The following is an 18,921-nucleotide window of genomic DNA, read 5'->3' on the forward strand; positions in this document are numbered from 1 at the left end:
TTCTTTCTTTCTCTCCCTCCCTCTCTCTCTCTCTCTCTCTCTCTCTCTCTTTTTCTCTTTCCTTTCTTTCCTTGACAGAGAGAGCGTGCACATAAGCAAGGGGGAACAGAAGGCAGAAGGAGAGGGAGAAGCCGAGCAAGGAGCCTGATGATATGGGGCTCCATCCCAGGACCCTGGGAACATGACCCGAGCTGAAGGCAGCTGCTTAACGGACTGAGCTGCTCAGGTGTCCCTATATTACTTTCTTCAATCTCAGAACAGCCCCCTTGAGATAGGCACATTTTGAAGACAAAGGTACTAAAGCACAGAGAAGTTCAGCAGCTTGCCTAGGTCACACAGCTAGTAAGTTGGCAGGGCCAGAGCTTGAACCCAGGGAGTTAATAAGCCAACCTTCCACCAAAACTGATGACAATATCACAGTTAAGTCAGATCACGACCTCCCATCTGCTGTCAAAGAATAGCTAAGTAAGACGTATTAGTTTCCTGGGGCAGCCATCACAAAATACCATAAACTGGGTGGCTTCAGACAATATTGTTTCAGTTGTGGTGGCTCTGAAGGAGACTCTTTTCCATACCTCTCTCCCAGTTCTGGTTGTTGCCAGCAATCCTTGCTGTTCCTGCTGCTCACAGGTCACCTTCCCAGTGAGATCTTTCTTGGCCTCTTATCTAAAATTGCAAATGACCTCACTGCTCTGTCCCTTCTCAGCTGGATTTTTCACAATTCACTTCTCCGTGGCTCACTTGTATTCACCGATGTATTGAGCTTTTATCTGGGTCCCTTCAGTAGAGTGGGAGCACTGGGAGAGCAGGGCTTTTTGTCAGTTTGGCTCCCACAGCAGTAGGTGCCCAGTACGTTCTTACTCAATGAATGATCCCAGAGAGGTGCATCAGAGCTGCAAGGTGACTGTTCTGGTCAGAGGGCCCTGGGTTTGACCCTGGAGACAGGTGGCCTCTGCTCTCTGCCCTCAGTTACCCACGGCTGTCCCTTTCCCTCTGAAAAGTGGGGTTTACTCTTCTACAGTGGACCACACACAGGTCCTCTGGGCTCGTCTTTGGGCTAGTATGGCTGCACTGCAGGAGGGAGAAGAGGCTGCCCAGCCTAAAAGAGGGGTCAGCACATGTGTGGCTGCCCTGTCCTGAAGGGGTCTCCCTGGAGCCCTGGGCTGGGGTTCTGTTCAGATTCTCGGGCCTGGGGGAGAGTGAACGGGGAAAACCGGTCTCTCTGGTTCAGATGGAAGAATGGACCTTTCCTGGTTTGAGGCCAGAAACCAAGGCTCCCAGGGCATGGGGCCAGGTTGACCAAGCCAGGAGGAACCCCAGAAATTCCTGCTGCTTATCCAGTGGCTTCATCTCTCAGGCTGCGCTTGCTGATCTGGAAACCAGGGCTGGGCTGGTGGGCAGGGCAGAGCCGGGACACAGCTGGCCTGTCTTCATCTTGCACACACTAGGTAACACTCAGTAGCCTGGGTTCCAAAGAAGGACAGATCTGGGTTCAAGTCCTGCCTTGCCCTTTACCCACAGGTGACCATGGGCAACCACAGACACATTTCCCTCTGAGCTTCTGTTTGGAAAATGGGGAAAATAAATAGTACCAACCCGTGAGCAGGGTCCTGGGGAAACTGTGAACCGGAAGGGGAAGTGGCTTACCTGAGGCCTGGCGCAGAGCTGGAGGGCGTCCGCTGTCACTGCAGCCAAATCTGGGAGTAATCAAACCAATAATTGATGGATGTACATTAGGGTGAATCCGAAGTGGTCTTTCCTTGATTTTCCAGTCAGCGCATTTTCTAACTTCCTTTCCAGTGGTTGGAACAGCATGTTGGCATGGAGTCCTGTAAGGGCCCTGCTTTATTTTTTTTTTAATATTTATTTATTTATTCATGAGAGACACGGAGAGAGAGGCAGAGACAGGCAGAGGGAGAAGCAGGCTCCCTATGGGAGCCCAATGCAGACTCGATCCCAGGACCCTGGGACCACGACCTGAGCCAAAGGCAGATGCTAAACCCCTGAGTCACCCAGGAGTCCAAGGGCCCTGCTTTAAGTAGAAAGATGATTGTCCCTCACATGTCCAGTTCTCACTTGGGAGCATCCTGCAACATGCTGCGTTAGCAGGGTTGGTTCTCCTTCCGAGCAGTGACCTCACCTGGCTCTGGGGGCTCTTGGTCCCCCTGATAGGTCCATTTCTGGCAGGGTGTCTTGAGGATGGATGGTAAAACTTGGCGCTGTGCTGAGACACCCCAGGTCTGGGTCCTCACTGGCAATGGCTCTCCCCCCAGCTTGTGCCCCTGCAGGCAAAGCCCGGCTGCCTGTCCCACCTCCTTCACTTGTAAAATGAGCTGCACAGGCCACTCACTGCCACTCTGGTGGGTGGCATCCCTGCAGGCTCACCCTGCTGGTTGGGGAGGAGCAGGTGCAGATCTCTGGAAAGCAGAGTGGATGCCTTTCTTATTCCCCTGCCCTCTTCCACCATGGGCTGAGACCTGGATGGAGGGGGTAAGGCCATAGCCAATGGACCCATTCATACCTGTTTCCTGTGCAGGGCATGTTTCTGACCCCCACTTCAGGGATAAGGAAACTGAGGCTCGTTAGCTCTGGGCACATATGTATTGAACATATGTGCTGTGTGCTAGTGACCAAACCCAAACTTGGATTCCTCAGGGGACCTGTGTTCTGGTGGGGAGACTGGAGTGGCCCTGGGGGCACTGCACAGAGAGGGAGAGGTGCTGTCCCAGGGTCCCACAGCATGGGCAGGACTGAAGCCCAGCGATTGGCTCCCAGGCCTGGGGCTCCACCTCTCACAACCATACCCCTCTGAGGCCTCTTGTGCAGGAGGAAGAGGAAGAGGAGAAAGGAAGCCTGTCCCTAGGGATTTCTGGACTCCCACTCAGCTAACTAAGGTCATTCCTGCCCTGAGCCTGCACATATAGGGGGATGGGTATGGAAACATCCCTTTGATCCTTGGCAGGGGTGCTTGGGTGGGAGTGCCCAGCAGGTGCCCAGTGCTGGCTTTGCTCTAGGGCGAGCACAGCCCTCCAGGGTCTGGGGTAGGAGCTTTTGGTCAGGGGACTTTTTGTCTCCAGAACCAGCCGCCAGGGGTGGATCTTGCTCCTGAGCTGTTTCTCTGTGATCCATCTGATGCCGATGCTGGCTCATTCTCTGGCCGTGGCAGGGTTACTGTGAGCCTTGCAGGCACATGCCTAGATGTCATCCATGGAAGAAGAGGCACAGTTCTTTTTGTGCATCTCTGTCAGCAAAGGAGCCTTCCTCCAAAGCCCCATGGTAGACCCTCTATGCCTCAGCAGCCAGACCTGAATCATGCCTAGCTCCAGAGATGTCCTTGTGGAGAAGGGAGGAGGCCCCAGCCTAGGGGGATCTTGGGCAGCCAGGAAGGGGTTGAACGCTGTGGTGGAGGCTAGGATGGCTCCATGGGAGGTTGCTTGCGGGTCTCTCCCGAGTTTCCTGGGCCCTGCCTCAGCCATCCATTGCTCGGTCCCACCGTCTGTGCCGAATTCCCCGTGGCCCAGAGGGCTGGGGCGGGCAGTGTATACAGCTGGGAGAAGTAAAGGCAAACACTTCTCTTGTACCCATTTACATAAGTGAACTCAGGGGTCCTTGATGTGGCTCTGTGAGGTAGGTACGGTCATTATATACTCTTAGAGATCGGGGCACCAAGGCACAGAGAGGTTGTGAGCTTGACCAAGGTCACACAGCCGGGAAGGGGAGCAGGATTTGACCCTGGGTAGTTGGCTCCAGAGTCTGTGCTATTGGCTGCTTTGCACACTGCAAGGATGCCACGTGGGAACTGTGTGAGACTCAGTTTTACTTGTAAGGTGGGGATGGGAACAGAGGGGCAATTGGAAGAGTCCGAGAAGGTTGGGAAGGGCTTGGTAGGATGGAAGTCACCCAAGGGCCCTGGGCGGGAGGAGGACACAAGCTGTTCATTTCCCCACCTCTGGAGCTTGGACTGTGTCCATCTGTCAAGGGTGTGCTGGTGACTTTATCTTCTTTCAGCAACTTTTACTGAGCTGCTGGCAGGGCCCTGATCCTGTCCTGTCCTGGCTGCCAGGATGCAGTCATGGGTAAGATAGTCATCGTCCTGTGCTCAAAGAACTCAAAAGTCAGAGGAAGGAAACAGAGTTCAGGTCCTGGGTGGTGGGTGCCTGGGGGGCCATGTGGACAAAAAAGAAGGTTCCAGAACTCAGACTGGAGGATGAGGAGGGGAAGGTGTCCCACAGCGTGTAATATTTCAGCTGAGCCCTAAAAGGAAGAGTTACCAGATAAGGGCTTGGTATACAGTGGTAAGCAGTAGGAGCTACATGAGAAATGTGTCCTGCAGAGGGAGCCCCCTGGCCTCCAGCCAGTGTGCCAGGAGCTCTGGGGGACTCTGACCCTGTCTTGTCCACCAGGTGCTGGGGCTGCTGGTGTGGGCCCTGATTGCGGATACCCCGTACCACCTGTATCCGGCCTACGGCTGGGTCATGTTCGTTGCTGTCTTCCTCTGGCTGGTGACAATCGTCTTTTTCATCCTCTACCTGTTTCAGCTGCACATGAAATTGTACATGGTGCCCTGGCCGCTGGTGGTGAGTCTGGGCGGGGTGCGGGGCGGGTGTTTCCAGGCTGATCCCTCTGCCTCTGGGAGCAGCTGTCACAGTGTGACCTTCCAGACACGAGAAGTGGCGGGTGGGGTTGGCCCTCAGCCAGCCTGCAGAGCCACTTGGGGGAGGGAAGACACGGACATGGGCTTGGCTTTCTCCAGGGAAGGATGTAGAAGTGAGGGGCTCTTGGAGAGCCCACTGCATTTGGAATCTTGAAAGTGTTTTTCTTTTGGGGGTCGGGGAGGCGGTTGGGATTCGAACCTGTGTCGCAGGGCGTCTGGTGGACTCTGGCCACTCTGGGCCTGGAGGCTGGGCTGAGCTATCAGGAGTTCCCAGGACGAGGCCACTACAGCCCGGGAGAGGGTGGCCTCCCCGGTCGGTCGAGGGCCACCTCCCCGGGACTCAGGGCAGAGCGTGTCCATAGGAAGTAGGCCGGCCAGACGCAGAAAGCCGCTGCGCTTTTTCCCTGACCCGGAAAACCCCTGCAGCTGGGGTCTGAGGCTTTCAGTGAGCAGCCAGGCCAGAGAGAAGCACATGATTGTGAAGACGAGAGAGGCTGGGACTAGGAGGCATTGTTTGGAATTCAATGACTGTTTAAACTGAGGAAACGTGAGTCATCCTTAAGACAGAACGGGTTTGTTAGGTCTTGACATCACTGGCAGGAGCCAGGCAGTGTTTGTGGTGGGCGCTGGGCTTGGAGGGAAGACTCTGGGATGAGGAGGGGGTGGCTGGACTCCCTGGCTGGGGTCCAGCCCCTGCCCCGTGTCCTGGGAGCCTCGAAGGAAGAAATCGCCCGAGATGGTGAGGCCTCGGTGTCTCCTGAACACAGATTTGGGGCTCCGGCTGCAGTGTTATTGGAAGGAGATGCCTCTCCTGGGCCAGGATAGCAGGGCAATGTCTCTTACACTCCTGGGCCTGTTAGCAGGGGCAGGGGAGGCTTGCCTGCATCTAGAGACGACTGGGTTGGGATGGCCAGATTGGTACTTTCTGGAATGGGAGCTACCAGCCCCCTGCAGTAGGACCTGAACAAGGTTGAGTGAGTGAAGTAGGCCAAGGAGGGGTTCTAGAGAACCTGCACCCATCTGTCCATAGGGAACCACCTCTAGCCAGCGCCTACTGTTGTTTGTGGGAGTACAGGCCCCTTGGTGCCAAATCTTAATATATTAAGATCGAAAGTTTTATATGAAATCTTAAGGTTTTCATAGGAAATCTCATTTTGGAATGTTGGTAATTCTTTTTTTTTTTTTTTTTTTAAGATTTTATTTATTTGAGAGAGATAGGGCATGAGTGGTAGGGGTGGGGGGAGAAAGTAGGCTCCCTGCTGAACAAGGAGCCTGACAAAGGGGCTCGATCCCTGAACCCCAGGATCATGACTTAAGCTGAAGGCAGACACCAACCGACTGAGGCACCCAGGCACCCCTAGAGTGTTGGTAATTAAAAAAAAAAAAAAATCAACTCTGTAGGTTAAATCAAACATGCTTGAGGACCACCAGTTTGTACTTTCTCTGTTAAGACTGTTTACTGGCAGGACGCCTGGGTGGCTCAGCAGTTGGGCCTGCAGCAGTTGCCTCAGGTAGTGATCCTGGAACCCCGGGATCGAGTCCCACATTGGGCTCCCTGCATGGCATGGAACCTGCTTCTCCCTCTGCCTATGTCTCTGCCTCTCTCTCTGTGTTTCTCATGAATAAATAAATAAAATCTTTTTTCAAAAAAAAAAAAAAAAAAGACTGTGTACTAGCTCCAGGGGCCAAGCTTTGGGGAAATGGGACTTGGGCCTGAGTGTCAGCCGACGGTCCTTTCTGCCAGTGTGGCCTAGAATCCCGCTGGGTCCTGACCCTGGCATTTGACTAGTGGCCTTTGTCCTTGGATGTGGCCAAAAGGCAGACACAGATTTCTCCCCCTGAGGACAGAGGGGGATGAGAAGCCTTCCCAGGGCGAGGCTCAGGACTAAGGCCTGCAGTGCCAAGAGGGCCAAGTTTGCCCTGAGCCAGCCCTGGAGCTCTTTAGCTGATGCTCTGAGATGGCCTTGGTTTGGTCTCCTGCCATTGAGAATGGGGTTTTGCCTCTTGGGATGGTTGCAGCCCCTGACCAGATCCTTCAGGCCTTCCCATCATTTCCCCTCCACTCTCAGCCTTAGGTGTGTTTACACTCTCTGCTCAGATGGCCTCTGGGTTGGCCCCAAGTAGTGTAGTGGGTAAGACCCATGTACCCGTCCCCATCCTGGAGCCTCAGCCCGTTCTGGATACTAAGGGGGTGTGCTGGAGCGGGGAACCAAGGAAGAGTCTGCTGTCTTGAGCCTGTTCTCCCCTTCCCCCTGCCCCCCAGTTAATGATATTTAACGTGGGCGCCACTGTTCTCTACATCACGGCCTTCATCACCTGCTCTGCCGCCGTTGAGCTGACATCCCTGAAGGGCACCCGGCCGTATAACCAGCGTGCAGCTGCCTCTGTGAGTATGGTTCCCCGGGGCGCCCCTGGCAGTTATGGGGGGGATGGGTCAAACCAGGTCTGCGCCCCTGGACTTCCACTGCTCCCTGATCTGAGGCCATCACCTGCCACCTCTGAGTCATCTCCTCAGGGGGGTTCAGGGACGCTTTGTCTTCCATGAGTAACAGTGAACCTGGAGGAACCAGAACACTTGGGAAATACTTGTGATGGGAAATGGAAGTTTGGGGTTCACTGTTGCACTTTGCTCCAGCCAGGTGCTCCATTATGGATTTACAGCCCTCGCCCCGTTGGAGAATCTGTTAACAACTGCCTACCCTTTTTGAAAAGGACACATGCAAAACCTTTTGGCATAAACCATTTGGGGGATTTATAGGTTCTCTCAGGAAGCCCAAACATGAACTCCACAGCTAGTAGCCAGCAACATGCCAGTGACCCCGTCCACACCTGTCACGCCTCAGTCCTCGGGGCCCTGCACAGCCATTTCCTCCTGGACCCCTTGACTCCTGTGAGGAGGACAGGGTCTGCCGGTCCCTCTGGACAGACAAGGAAACTGAGGCTCAGAGAAGTGAACACTCCCAAGGCGCAGTCCCCAGGGTAGGGCAGAAGTGAGACCATGACTTGGGTTTGTTTCCTTAGCTTTGGAATGGGACTGCAGGGGCTAGTGTAGGGCACCTATGAATGAATTCCAGAAAATTCCTTGGGTACCTTTTGAACATTGCCTTTTTAAGATTTTATTTATTTGAGACAGAGCATGAGCTGGGCGGGGGGGGGGGGGGGGGGGGGGGGGCGGGGGGGGGGGAAGAGGGTGGGGCAGAGGAAGAAGCAGACTCCCTGATGAGCCAGGAGCCTGATGTGAAGCTCGATCCCAGGACCCCGGGATCACAACCTGAGCTGAAAGCAGATGCTCAACCGCTCAGCCACCCGGGCATCCCAGGGATTTAGCTTCAAAAAGACAACATTCAAAAATAAATAAAAATAAAAATAAAACAAAAGACAACATTCAGGGCTCAGTGGTTGAGCATCTGCCTTTGGCTCAGGGCATGACCCCGGGGTCCTGGGATCGAGTCCCATGTCGGTCTCCCTTCAGGGAGCCTGCTTCTCCCTCTGCCTGTGTCTCTGCCTCTCTCTCTCTCTCTCTCTGTGTGTGTGTCTCTCATGAATAAATACATAAAATCTTTAGAAAAAAACTAAACTAAATCCCTGACATGTGTACCCCTCAGCCACTCTTAGCACATTGTCCAGTTGTCCATATGCAGTCTGGCGTACCTTGCCTGCGTGGTTAGTAATGGTTTCCCCCGGGACCCCAGCAGCACCCCCCAAACACTTGCCGAACGAGTGTGTGGCTCAGTTGGAGCTGGTTGGCTGCCAGAGCACCTTGTTCTCGTTAGCTGAGGGGTGCTATGCCACGTTTTACCCCCTGTGCCAGACTGAGGCTGCCGTGCTCGTTATCATGGTCTCCCCCTGCCCCGCAGCACCACGCTGCTCACCGACTCAGCTTTGGTGTCTTCTTCCTTTCAGTTCTTTTCGTGTTTAGTGATGATTGCCTACGGAGTGAGCGCTTTCTTCAGCTTCCAGGCCTGGCGGGGAGTGGGCAGCAACGCGGCCACCAGTCAGATGGCCGGTGGCTACGCCTAGACCACTGTGCCATGGCCCACCGTGGGGCCGAAGGCTGCAGCCGGGTCATGGTGTGGGGTGACCTGCAAGTCTGAGGCCTGAGCCCTCTGTGGAGACAGCATGGAAGGGACTGCCCTGGCTCCATCCGCTCTGCTCGTCAGATTCGGGCTCACCTGGCACTCCTAAGGAATTGGGATCTTTCCTCTGGTTTGCCCCAAGTCAGATGGCACAGGGGCTGGAAAGAGGCCGGTGGCTGAGACTGCCTGCCCACCCCCTGTATTTAGTGGAAGGCGACCGGGGATACGGGGCTGTGTCTCTGCTTTGTCCGTAAAAGACTTCAGTGTCCAAGGCTGGGGCCCAGACTTCTCACCAACACTAAATACACTAACAAGGACTCCAGGCCTACAACCCCTGACACTCTGTAGAGTAAGCCTAACAAGCCACATGTATTTATCTTAGTCTTTGTTCCAGGACTGCAGAGCAAGTTTTTGAAACCGGTCTGATAACTTAAAAACACTATTTTTTTTCTTAAGTAGGCTCCCTGCCCAGTATGGAGCCCACTGTGAGGCTTGAGCTCACAACCCTGAAATTGAGACCTGAGCTGAGATCGAGTTGGCCACCAACCAACTGAGCCACCCAGGAACCACCCCCCTTACAACACAGTTGACTTGACCCTCATCCAGGCCAGTGGGCTGTTTCAATCAAGGGAGACATTTATGGAAAGAGGGTCATGATTTCTGACAACACGGTCTTCCTTTCCTGCATTTCAAATGTACTCATTATTTAAAGCAATCGGTTCCAAGCAACTTCTCAGTGATGAAAAACCCGGCCAGGCTTCCCTCCCTCACCCAAGCACTTGTTTATAATATTCCCTTTGGGGAAAGCTAATAATGCCGATGGCTTCCCTGACACTGTTGATGAGGCACCGGGGACATGAAGGAGGGAGGGAATCAAGCAAGGCCTTGCCTGGTAAGTTGTCCTGTGCTTAGTGGTGACTTTGTTCTTTGGAGCTTTTTGTTTGTTTTTTTTACAAAAATAAAGACAGAAGAACTTATTTGGAAAAGGTGTTGGGTAATCCTGGTTGTTGCTTATAAATTCTGGGAAGTGTCAGGTGTCGTGGTGCCAGCAGTTCCAGATACCTGGAGGAGGGGCCAGTCTGGTTCTGGGGTCTCTGAGCTGAGGCGGCCCAGCCCACTTCCTTCCGGGTGTCCTGACAGATTTAGCAGCACCTTTTACTCTCACAAGGGTCTCAGTTGAACACTAAGCCACTAGTCACTCTAGCTTTAGGCTTGTTGAGTCCTCTTACTGGACTCAAGATTGTCCTCCCATCAGCTCCCTTGAAGGTCTTGGTTAGTTCAGAGAACATATGTAATTAAAGCGCGTGGCCATACTTGATTCGGAGAGCCAGCACAGTCAGCAGAGAGGGGAAATCTCCTGACTGAGCCCATGCTTTTGCGGCCACAGAGTAACACGCTTTGAATAACCAGCTGGAGGCATCACTGAGCACCCTTTGGTCCTTTTTTGACAACCTGGGGACATATAAATAAGGTGGTCTCCCCTTAGCCACGTACTCGCTTCTGCGGTTTCAGTTACTCACGGCCAGCAGTAGTCTGGAAGCAGATGATCCTCCTGAGAAGGCAAATAGCAATGTCCTGCTGTGCCCCATTGCCTGCGCCCGCCTTCACCTTCCTGCACCTTCCCTCCCCTGGGCACTGTCAGCTCAGGTCATGAGAAGAGTACAGGGCAGTTAAGAGATCTTGAGACCGTATTCTTATAACTTTCATTACAGTCTGTTGTCCTAATTGTTGTTCTATTGTTAATCTCTTATATGCCTTTTTTTTAAAGATTTTATTTATTCATGAGAGACAGAGAGAGAGAGAGAGGCAGAGACACAGGCAGAGGGAGAAGCAGGCTCCCTGCAGGGAGCCTGATGTGGGACATGATCCCAGGACTCCAGGATCAGGCCCTGGGCCGAAGGCAGGCACTAAATTGCTGAGCCACCCAGGCATCCCTCTTACCACGCCTTTAGAAATTAAACTTTTTCATAGGTGGGGATGTATCGGGGAAAGTAGTATAAGGCAGGTTTGGTGTTATCTGTGATCTCAGGCATCCATGGGGGGGGGGGGTGTCTTGGGACAGAGCCCCTGCTGGTGGCGGCTACTGTTGGAGCACTGTGGTGGAGGAACCACTCCAGCCCAGAGGGTTGGGGATTAACCCAGACACCTGTGTCCCAGTTAGCTTGTTGAAACGTGGGCAGGATCCCTTTTTACTCTCAAGTGTCCCAGAATTTGATAAACTCTAGTTGTTCCAGGACTAAACCAGAGAGTTCAGTCTTAAGGGTCAACCCATTTTATTTATTTTTTTTGAGGCTTAAGAGGAAACAAAATCCTAAGGTTTCTGACCTGCCACAACAGCTAATTGCATTGCAGGTGTTCATGTGCTCACTCTGACTACTCCGTTTTGTTTAGGCCAGCACCCCCTGCAGTTTAGGGGAATATTGCTTCCAGCTAGTGAGGAGGCCACAGCAGTAAGACAGTGCAGCTGTCTGAACCTGGGTAGGTTTCTCACTCCAGACCAGCCCTGAGCTCCAACAAAAGTGACACAAGGACAGAAGTTGCTGTGTGGACAGAGACAGGTTTCTAAAATTAGAAACCTTATGAGAAATCAGAAAGCGGGGGATCCCTGGGTGGCGCAGCGGTTTGGCGCTTGCCTTTGGCCCAGGGCGCGATCCTGGAGACCAGGGATCGAATCCCACATCGGGCTCCCGGTGTATGGAGCCTGCTTCTCCCTCTGCCTGTGTCTCTGCCTCTCTCTCTCTCTCTGTGACTATCATGAATAAATAAAAATTAAAAAAAAAAAAATCAGAAAGCGTATCTGCTAATATTTAGCTATGACAGGCTTGCTTGCTTTTTTTTTTTCCGAGTGGAAAAGAATCATTTGCCTCTGTTCTCATTTATTTTTTTGTAACTGATTCTTTGCACTTGTACACATTTGTGGCTTTTTCAACTAGGCAGACAGACCAACAGGTCTTTGTCAAGTACTTCAAACATTAGAGGACTACAGCATAGTTCTCTATAGTGGTGTAATCCTCTATAAAAAGGGCAAGAAGCAAAAGGCTAGGAGCAGCAGCATTTGGAAAAGCTGGCTGAGTGCCTGTGGCTTGGAAGACCAAAGTAGCCGTGACCCAATGGTGACAGTGAAGAAAGGGGAGGACTCTGAAGAATCATGGTTCTTGCAATGTACTTCCAAGTTTACTTATGGTACAAAAGTATTTAATAAGCGCCACACATTAGTACAGAAAAACACAGTCTATAGCTCATACTTTAAAACCACAACAGCCAACTGAAATCAGTAGAGTCTTGTTTTTACTTAGGGAAAAAATATAGAAGGTACACATTGGGAATTGAAATACACTATGCTTTTTCTTTCTAGAGGTATGATATGTCTCTTCTGGTCAGTAATTTCTCTGAAACACTGTGCTACGTCAAAGCCTACAGATGACCAGTGAAGCTGTCTGCTCTCCTACTTCTGTTGAGCTAGCTCAGTGGAACACCATCTTGGCAGGCAGATTCTGACAGGAGGAGGCAACTACAGAGACCCTACCCCCAACAGAACACCTAACAAAATGATTTATATGGAAAGGGAATTTCAGAAACCTGTACAAACACTTAACATGCTGTAAGAAAGGGAGACCTTTTAGCCTACTTCCAGCATAAGCACACACTCGTTGGCGCCCAGTAAACCAGGCACGCCAACAAAGAAAGCCTTTTCGCTTTCATAGCACTAACAGCTAAAAAGCACACAGCATATAATACTTTGATCTTTAAGTGGGTAATCATGGAGGCTCCAAGATTATATCCACTAGTTTAGCCTGAGTATTTACCTATAAAAATATTTTTCTAAAAAATGCTTAAGAGGATTCTAGAAACAGACTACATCAAGGACTAGCAGAAGACAGTGATGCAAGGACTGCGAAGTGAAAGACAAGAAACTGATTTTCACATGGAGCTTCAGGTACAGGACTGAATCCTCAGCTGATTCCTAGAGCCGAGGCTAGCTGGGATGCGGCAGGGAGCTCAGCCAGGCGGCTGGCCTGATTAACAGCCTAGGGAAATGTTCCCCAACAGGAAGAACCAACCCCCTTTGAGGCTGCAGGTCTGATGAAACGATGATACAGAAGGCTGTGAGCACACAAGAGCCTGATGGACATGCAGAGCCTGCTGAGCCAAAGTGGGCCGGAGAGGATGGATTCTTCCAAATGCTTCTGACCTACCAGCATGTATATCAGGGGAAGAGGCCCCGGTGTGATGCCCACCGTGGGCTTGCTCCAGAAGGGCCTGACGCAGAGGCCTGAGGCTCGGGGAGGAGTGCTAGGATTACCGCACACGAGAAGGTGCTTCAGGGTCTCTGGAGGGTCAGTGGATTGTCTTCTGACCCATCAATACTTAACATTAAGGAGTTGTAAAACAGAGTCAGTCTTAACAACGTGTATTGTCACATTAGTCAGAGCCTCTTCCAGTCTATTGGGCTGGCAACGTCCAGAAAGATCCCATTGCCGGGTGGTGGGACCTAGGGCCGCAGGTCATTCTGGGAAGCTGGCACAGAAGATGATTTGCACAATGAAGTCACCACTAAACCACTGCTTAAGTCCAGTCCCCGACCTTCTTTTTCCTGGGTTAAAAAAGAAATAATCCTAAGAGGCAAGGAATAGGGGAAAAATAAAAGTCCTTCTCTAGGTCAGAACTCTGCCTCTGGCATGGGGGAGGAGGTGCTCAGGAGGAGGGTGGCCACAGAGGAGCACACAGGAGGGGGAAGGAGGTTATTTTGCATTCTGGTTCAGCACTGCCCCAGTCATTCATTCTTTAAAAGGTGTCACCTCTTTTCACAGAAATAGATTTTTTCCTATGAAAAGCTTGCATTAGAAGAGAGACAAGGTAATCAGACCTGCTTTTCAGTTTTGTCCTTTTGATTATTTATGGTAAGAGGTACCTGGGACTTGTTACAACAAAACACGACAATATAGTCCCTCAGTAAGGGTGCTGGGTCCTGCTTGGAGGACAGTAGCTTGCTCTTCTGATACCTGGTTAGCTGCCAGACTGATAGCCAGCCAGTGGTGGGGAGAAACCAAGTTTCTACTTGACATTTCCTTAGTGCTTTGATGTGGCTAACAAAGTGAGCAAGAGTGACTTACTGCTCTGTAGTCCAGAAACATTTCTTTAAAAGCCAGGAAATCTGTAAACGTGAGCAGCATGTCAAATATGTCGCCTGCCACTTCATCTTTATGGTGCCTGCAGAGGAAAAGGATGGCCTTTTCACAACAGGCTAAAACAGACTCTGTCTCTTCAAGATCCCACTAGAGGGTTGTGAGGGCCTCCCACCCAGGCAGGACCCAACCACTGAGTGCTGCCACCCTTCATGTTCATGCACTGGGGCAAAAATAAAAAAAATTAAAAAGAGGGACTTTTTTCCAGAGTGAAGGAGGAGGAAGGTGAAAAAAAGATACAAATGCAGAGTTAAGCGCAACTCACTGTAAAGTTGTTGTGAAAGCTGCCATGTTAAACCCAGGAATCCGCTCCAGCAGCTGTTCTTCAATATACTTTTCTACCAAAGAAATCTGCAACAGTGGAAAGGATCGTGGTTTTAGGAAAACAAGGCTGCTTTTCAGAAAAGCCTGGGCTCTAGGCCTTTGCAAACACTTCCTAAGAGCCTATTCTATATGCCAGGCTCCATGGTGAGCGCTGGGGAAACTAAACAACCCAAATAGGGCGCTTGTCCTCACTGAGCACGTGCCCTGGCTCACGTGGGGAAGGGGAAGGTGCTGAGATAGGTGGAGGCAGTGGACACCAGGGCTCCCAACCCCCATGGTAGGAAGTGAGTAATGAAGTAAGTGGAGCCTTTTTCCTTGGGTAGATGGGATCTATTAAAAAAGAACGGACAGGGGCGCCTGAGTGGCTCAGTGGCTGAGCATCTGCCTTTGGCTCAGGTCGTGATCCTTGGTTTTTGGGTTCCTGGGATGGAGTTCCGCATCAGGCTCCCTGTGGGGAGCCTGCTTCTCCCTCTGCCTGTGTCTCTGCCTCTCTCATGAATAAATAAAAAGATCTTTAAAAAAAGGGGGGGGGGGGCGAGCAAAGAAGCATACTGCTGGAGGTAATCACAGGTTCTATATACGTTGAGGCTTGGCTGGAGGAAACCACCCAAGATGTCATGCTTCTAAGGCTAAGAAAGTCCCGGAGACTCAACCTTTGCTCAGACAGAGGATATCGTACCAAGAGGGTAACTCCAGGCCTCAGCAAGGGTGCAGAGTTGAGACTCCCGGGTTCTGGTCTTGGTCTCCCCACCAATTGATTAATGATCTTGGTCTTGGTTTTCACTTCCACCTAACAGTCATGCCATGTCTGACTGGATGTGTTGTAGCAAAAAACACAGTTGATGCTTAATAGAGAGGGTCTGAACTGTGTGTCTCCACACAGACCTGGGTTTTTTGTCTTTGTTTTATAAATATAATACAGTACTTTAACTGTAATTTCTCTTTCTCATGATTTTAGTAACATTTTCTTTTCTCCAGCTTCCTTTAAGAATACAGTATAGAATATCTATAAAAAATACGTGTTTATCAACAATTTGTTATTGGTAAGGCTTCCAGTCAACAGGCTACAAGTAGTTATGTTTTTGAGAAGTCAAAAAGTTATATGGGGATTTTTGACCACAGGGGCATCGGCACCCCAAGTCCCCATAGTGTTTAAGGGTCAGCTGTAGTTTGTGTCCAAGTCCAAAGGTCAAAAGCATATCAATGCAAGGTACGGTGAACCCATGTTATAACTGAAGACAGGAGTATGATCAAGCCAAACTTCTTTTTAAAAATAAGTTGGATGGGGCAGCCCTGGTGGCGCAGTGGTTTAGCGCCACCTGCAGCCCAGGGCGTGATCCTGGAGACCTGGGATCGAGTCCTGTGTCGGGCTCCCTGCATGGAGCCTGCTTCTCCCTGTGCCTGTGTCTCTGCCTCTCTCTCCCCGTGTCTCTCATGAGTAAAGAAATAAAATCTAGGGATCCCTGGGTGGCGCAGCGGTTTGGCGCCTGCCTTTGGCCCAGGGCGCGATCCTGGAGACCCAGGATCGAATCCCACGTCAGGCTCCCGGTGCATGGAGCCTGCTTCTCCCTCTGCCTATGTCTCTGCCTCTCTCTCTCTCTCTCTCTCTCTCTCTGTGTGACTATCATAAATAAATAAATAAATAAATAAATAAATGAATGAATGAATGAAATAAAAAAAAGAAATAAAATCTAAAAACAAAAACAAAACAAAAAAAAACCAAAAAACAAGTTGGATGAAAGCCACCAAATGCTGCGGAGGAAAAGCAACAGATGAGAACTAAACCAGATTCTAAACAATTCCTGACAGGTGGCAGCTTCTCAAAGTCCAGCATATGTCAAAATCTTTTGGTTTTCAACTCACATTTTAAAGAACTCCTACTAATCTCAGGGGGAGGGAAACAAAACCACTTACATATTCATTAAAAATAGGCGTGTAGGTGAGTTTATTCTCTTCTGTGTCTTCAAACTCCTGATAGTACTTGTCCATGAAATTCCTCTGTAGTAACTGGAACTCGTCATCTGAACAACAGTAGGAAAATGTTATGCTTTTTATTGGAAACTAAAAACCATTCTGATTTATAAACAGGCAGGAATTCTCTGCCAGCACAAGTGCTTTCTCAATGGCCAGGATCTAGGAGAGGGAAAGCTAAAGATGCTTTAAGGAAGTGTTCAATAGGATACCAGTGTTCAAAAAGCCCAATCCAGCCTTTTTATTAATAAGTATTAGTATTTTTTAAAATGTGGTAACATATACCTCACAAAAAATTCCCCATTTTAACTATTTTTGAGTGTGGTTTGGTGGCATTAAGTACATCCCCATTGTTATGCAAACATGACCACCATTCTTTGGTCCATTTTAAAGACACCCAATTCAGGGTGGCTTGGGAGCTCCTTCACATTCCTTTTCCACAAAGGAATGGAATGGTTCTCTTATAATATGATTTCAGCAGCTGTAACAGTGCAGTGATTAAGCACATGGGCTCTGATCCTAGCTCAGCCCCTTGAATTGTGTGACCTTGCCACACTTCTTAGTATCTCTAAGCCCCAGTTTTGTCGACTACAAAATGAGGATGATCAAAGTACCTATCATTAAGGATTGCCAAGTGGAATTCAGATAAGGACTAGCATAGAGATTAGTTTATAGCAAACACTTGAATGTGAGAGAACAGGGAACGTTAGCAAGTGAAGAGAATATTACTTCTGAAAGTAAAAGGAAAGCTTCACAAATGACCCAGACTTTAGGATAAATACCCTGAGCTTAAAAAAAGGGTCCTAAAAAAAATAATAATAAAAAAATAAAAAAAGGGTCCTTTTCCCATGGCAAACAGGGTGCCCAAAAGGGCAAAAGAACTCAGAAGTATTCCTTGGGATTCTCCCAGAAACCGTCAGAGTCACAGAGGACAAGGGCTTACTGGTGAAATATTTAAAGTGTGAACCTTTTTGGGACCTGAAAATAAAAAAGCTTGGGTCAGTCATTTTCAGACTAAACTGGACTAAGAAACACTGCTAGGGCCACTAAACTAACGCAGTCCTTTTTTGCCTAATTTGAAGAAAACTCTGAATTTTCTCAAAGTTTCTCTCCCCCACGTATTTGTCTTAAACCTTGGGTGCCTGTCACTGCTTATTAGCAGGCCTGTGTGCACCCAAGTTCATGCACAAAGCGAGCCTCAGAACCCAGGAAAATACAGAACCAGCTGAACTATGGCGCTTTATTTTCTGCATGGACATGTGTGCTATGACTATGGTATTGGGCTGTGGTTTATGTGATGGAAACGTTAAAGCTCAAAACTGAAAAATGGAATTCCTCTTACTCTGAAATAAGGTAGGCTGTGCCAAGAGCTTCCTAACGTCTAGGGCCCCATCCCCTCTGTAAATCCCTTCCAGGACCTAAATCTATGGTTATTGTTGAAGCAGTGGGGGATGTTTGCCTCAAAAATCACAGCAAGGCTTAATATTACTCTGTGCTACGTTGAAACTGATTCGCAGCTTGCTGTTTTCTCTCAAAATGAACTCCAAACTGCAAGGGGGTAAGAACTACAGGGGGCACAGGTTAGACCGCGGCCCAAGGAAGCTTACCCATGATGATGTCCTCTAAATATCCAACCACAGCGTCGAATTCTGCATCAGAGGCAGAAGAGCTGAAAAATATATACCGCCATTAGGTGCTGTTTCAAAGAATTCGCTTAAAAAATAAATCAAGGACATTTTAAACATGCCTAAAAACGAAACCGCAAAACGAACTTCCCATCACCCAGCTTCAACCACTAAGAATGAGCATCGTCTAAGGGAGCGATTCCAAACAGGGCGATACATTTGACACGTTGGTGACATCGAAGCTCAATGAATGGCTCCACTTTCAGAAAACCTGTCCTGACACGAGGAACTACGACAGGGGCAGGTAAAGGGAGCGACGGCCCGCCCGTCCGCCCGCCCCCGGGGTGTCGCCATCAGCGCACACCCAGCGGCCTGCGAGCGTGGGCCCGGCGCCAGCGACACACTGGCGGAGGGCGACCGGCCCGGGAGTCCCCGCGGTGGTGGCGGGTCCTCCGCCCCGTGCTCGGCCTCGGCAGCTCAAGGCCGCCGGGCTCTGCTGACGACGGAGGGTCGGAGGCAGGGGGACGGTGAAGGAGGCGTCGCCCCCCCCCCCCCCGCGGCCTCCAGGCCTCAGCAGGGAGGCCGCTGCAGCCGCGCGGTCGGCGGCGGCCCCTCACCCCGCTCCCGGCCCTCCAGGACACCCCCACTTCACGGGGCGGAGGCCCGGGCGAGCGCCGGGCGGCGTCACTCACAACGACAGCGCGAAGCTCTCTTCCTCTAGGGCGTCCATCGCCGCCGCCGCCGCATCCACCCGCGGGCGAGCGCGCCCGTCGGCCTTACCCCGCCCGCGGCCCGGGCCCAGCCTCCGCTCTGCTCCGTAGAGCCCCAGCCCGCATCCGGGAGGCCTCGCCGCCGACGCCGCGGCCGCTCACGGCCCGGGCCTCAGGCCTCAGGCTTCCCGGCGGCGGCCACGCGCCGCCCGGGCCCCCGCGCCCGGCCAGGCCTCTCGGCGCGCGCCGCCCTCGCCGCGGGGTCCGGGCGTCAGTTACCCACAGCCGGGCGCCGCGCCCCGCCTCCCGTCACCATGGCCACCACAACCCCTTCCGCCGCCTCGCGCTTCCCGAGAGCCAATCACAGGCGCGCGC

At 51.2% G+C, this 18,921-nt stretch overlaps 2 protein-coding genes across 4 annotated transcripts in view; one reads left to right on the forward strand and one right to left on the reverse strand.

Moving 5' to 3' along the window:
• Positions 1–9,716, forward strand: part of PLLP (plasmolipin) — a 22,099-nt gene extending 12,383 nt beyond the window's left edge. Inside the window, exons 2-4 of the mRNA XM_072750163.1 lie at positions 4,404–4,577; positions 6,918–7,040; positions 8,558–9,716. Of these exons, the coding sequence (XP_072606264.1) occupies positions 4,404–4,577; positions 6,918–7,040; positions 8,558–8,674 (414 nt within the window). The 3' untranslated portion in view covers positions 8,675–9,716. The remainder of the gene's footprint in view (positions 1–4,403; positions 4,578–6,917; positions 7,041–8,557) is intronic.
• ARL2BP (ARF like GTPase 2 binding protein) lies at positions 18–18,848 on the reverse strand. Of its 3 annotated transcripts, none has more exons than XM_072750164.1 (7): positions 18,529–18,848; positions 17,819–17,880; positions 16,155–16,261; positions 14,182–14,267; positions 13,845–13,941; positions 1,648–1,697; positions 18–1,463 (listed from the first exon to the last, which is right to left on the reverse strand). In XM_072750164.1, the coding sequence occupies exons 1-6, from the start codon at positions 18,564–18,566 to the stop codon at positions 1,683–1,685; spliced, it is 405 nt and encodes a 134-aa protein (XP_072606265.1). In that variant the 5' UTR covers positions 18,567–18,848; the 3' UTR covers positions 18–1,463; positions 1,648–1,682. The 3 variants fall into 3 exon arrangements, with proteins under 3 accessions (XP_072606265.1, XP_072606266.1, XP_025867588.1); XM_072750165.1 differs by having other exon boundaries at positions 600–666; XM_026011803.2 differs by lacking the exons at positions 18–1,463; positions 1,648–1,697 and adding an exon at positions 11,877–13,324.
• Between the last annotated feature and the right edge of the window lie 73 nt (positions 18,849–18,921).

The sequence above is a fragment of the Vulpes vulpes genome, chromosome 2 (assembly GCF_048418805.1).
Source record: "Vulpes vulpes isolate BD-2025 chromosome 2, VulVul3, whole genome shotgun sequence".
Classification (NCBI taxonomy): Eukaryota; Metazoa; Chordata; class Mammalia; order Carnivora; family Canidae; genus Vulpes; species Vulpes vulpes.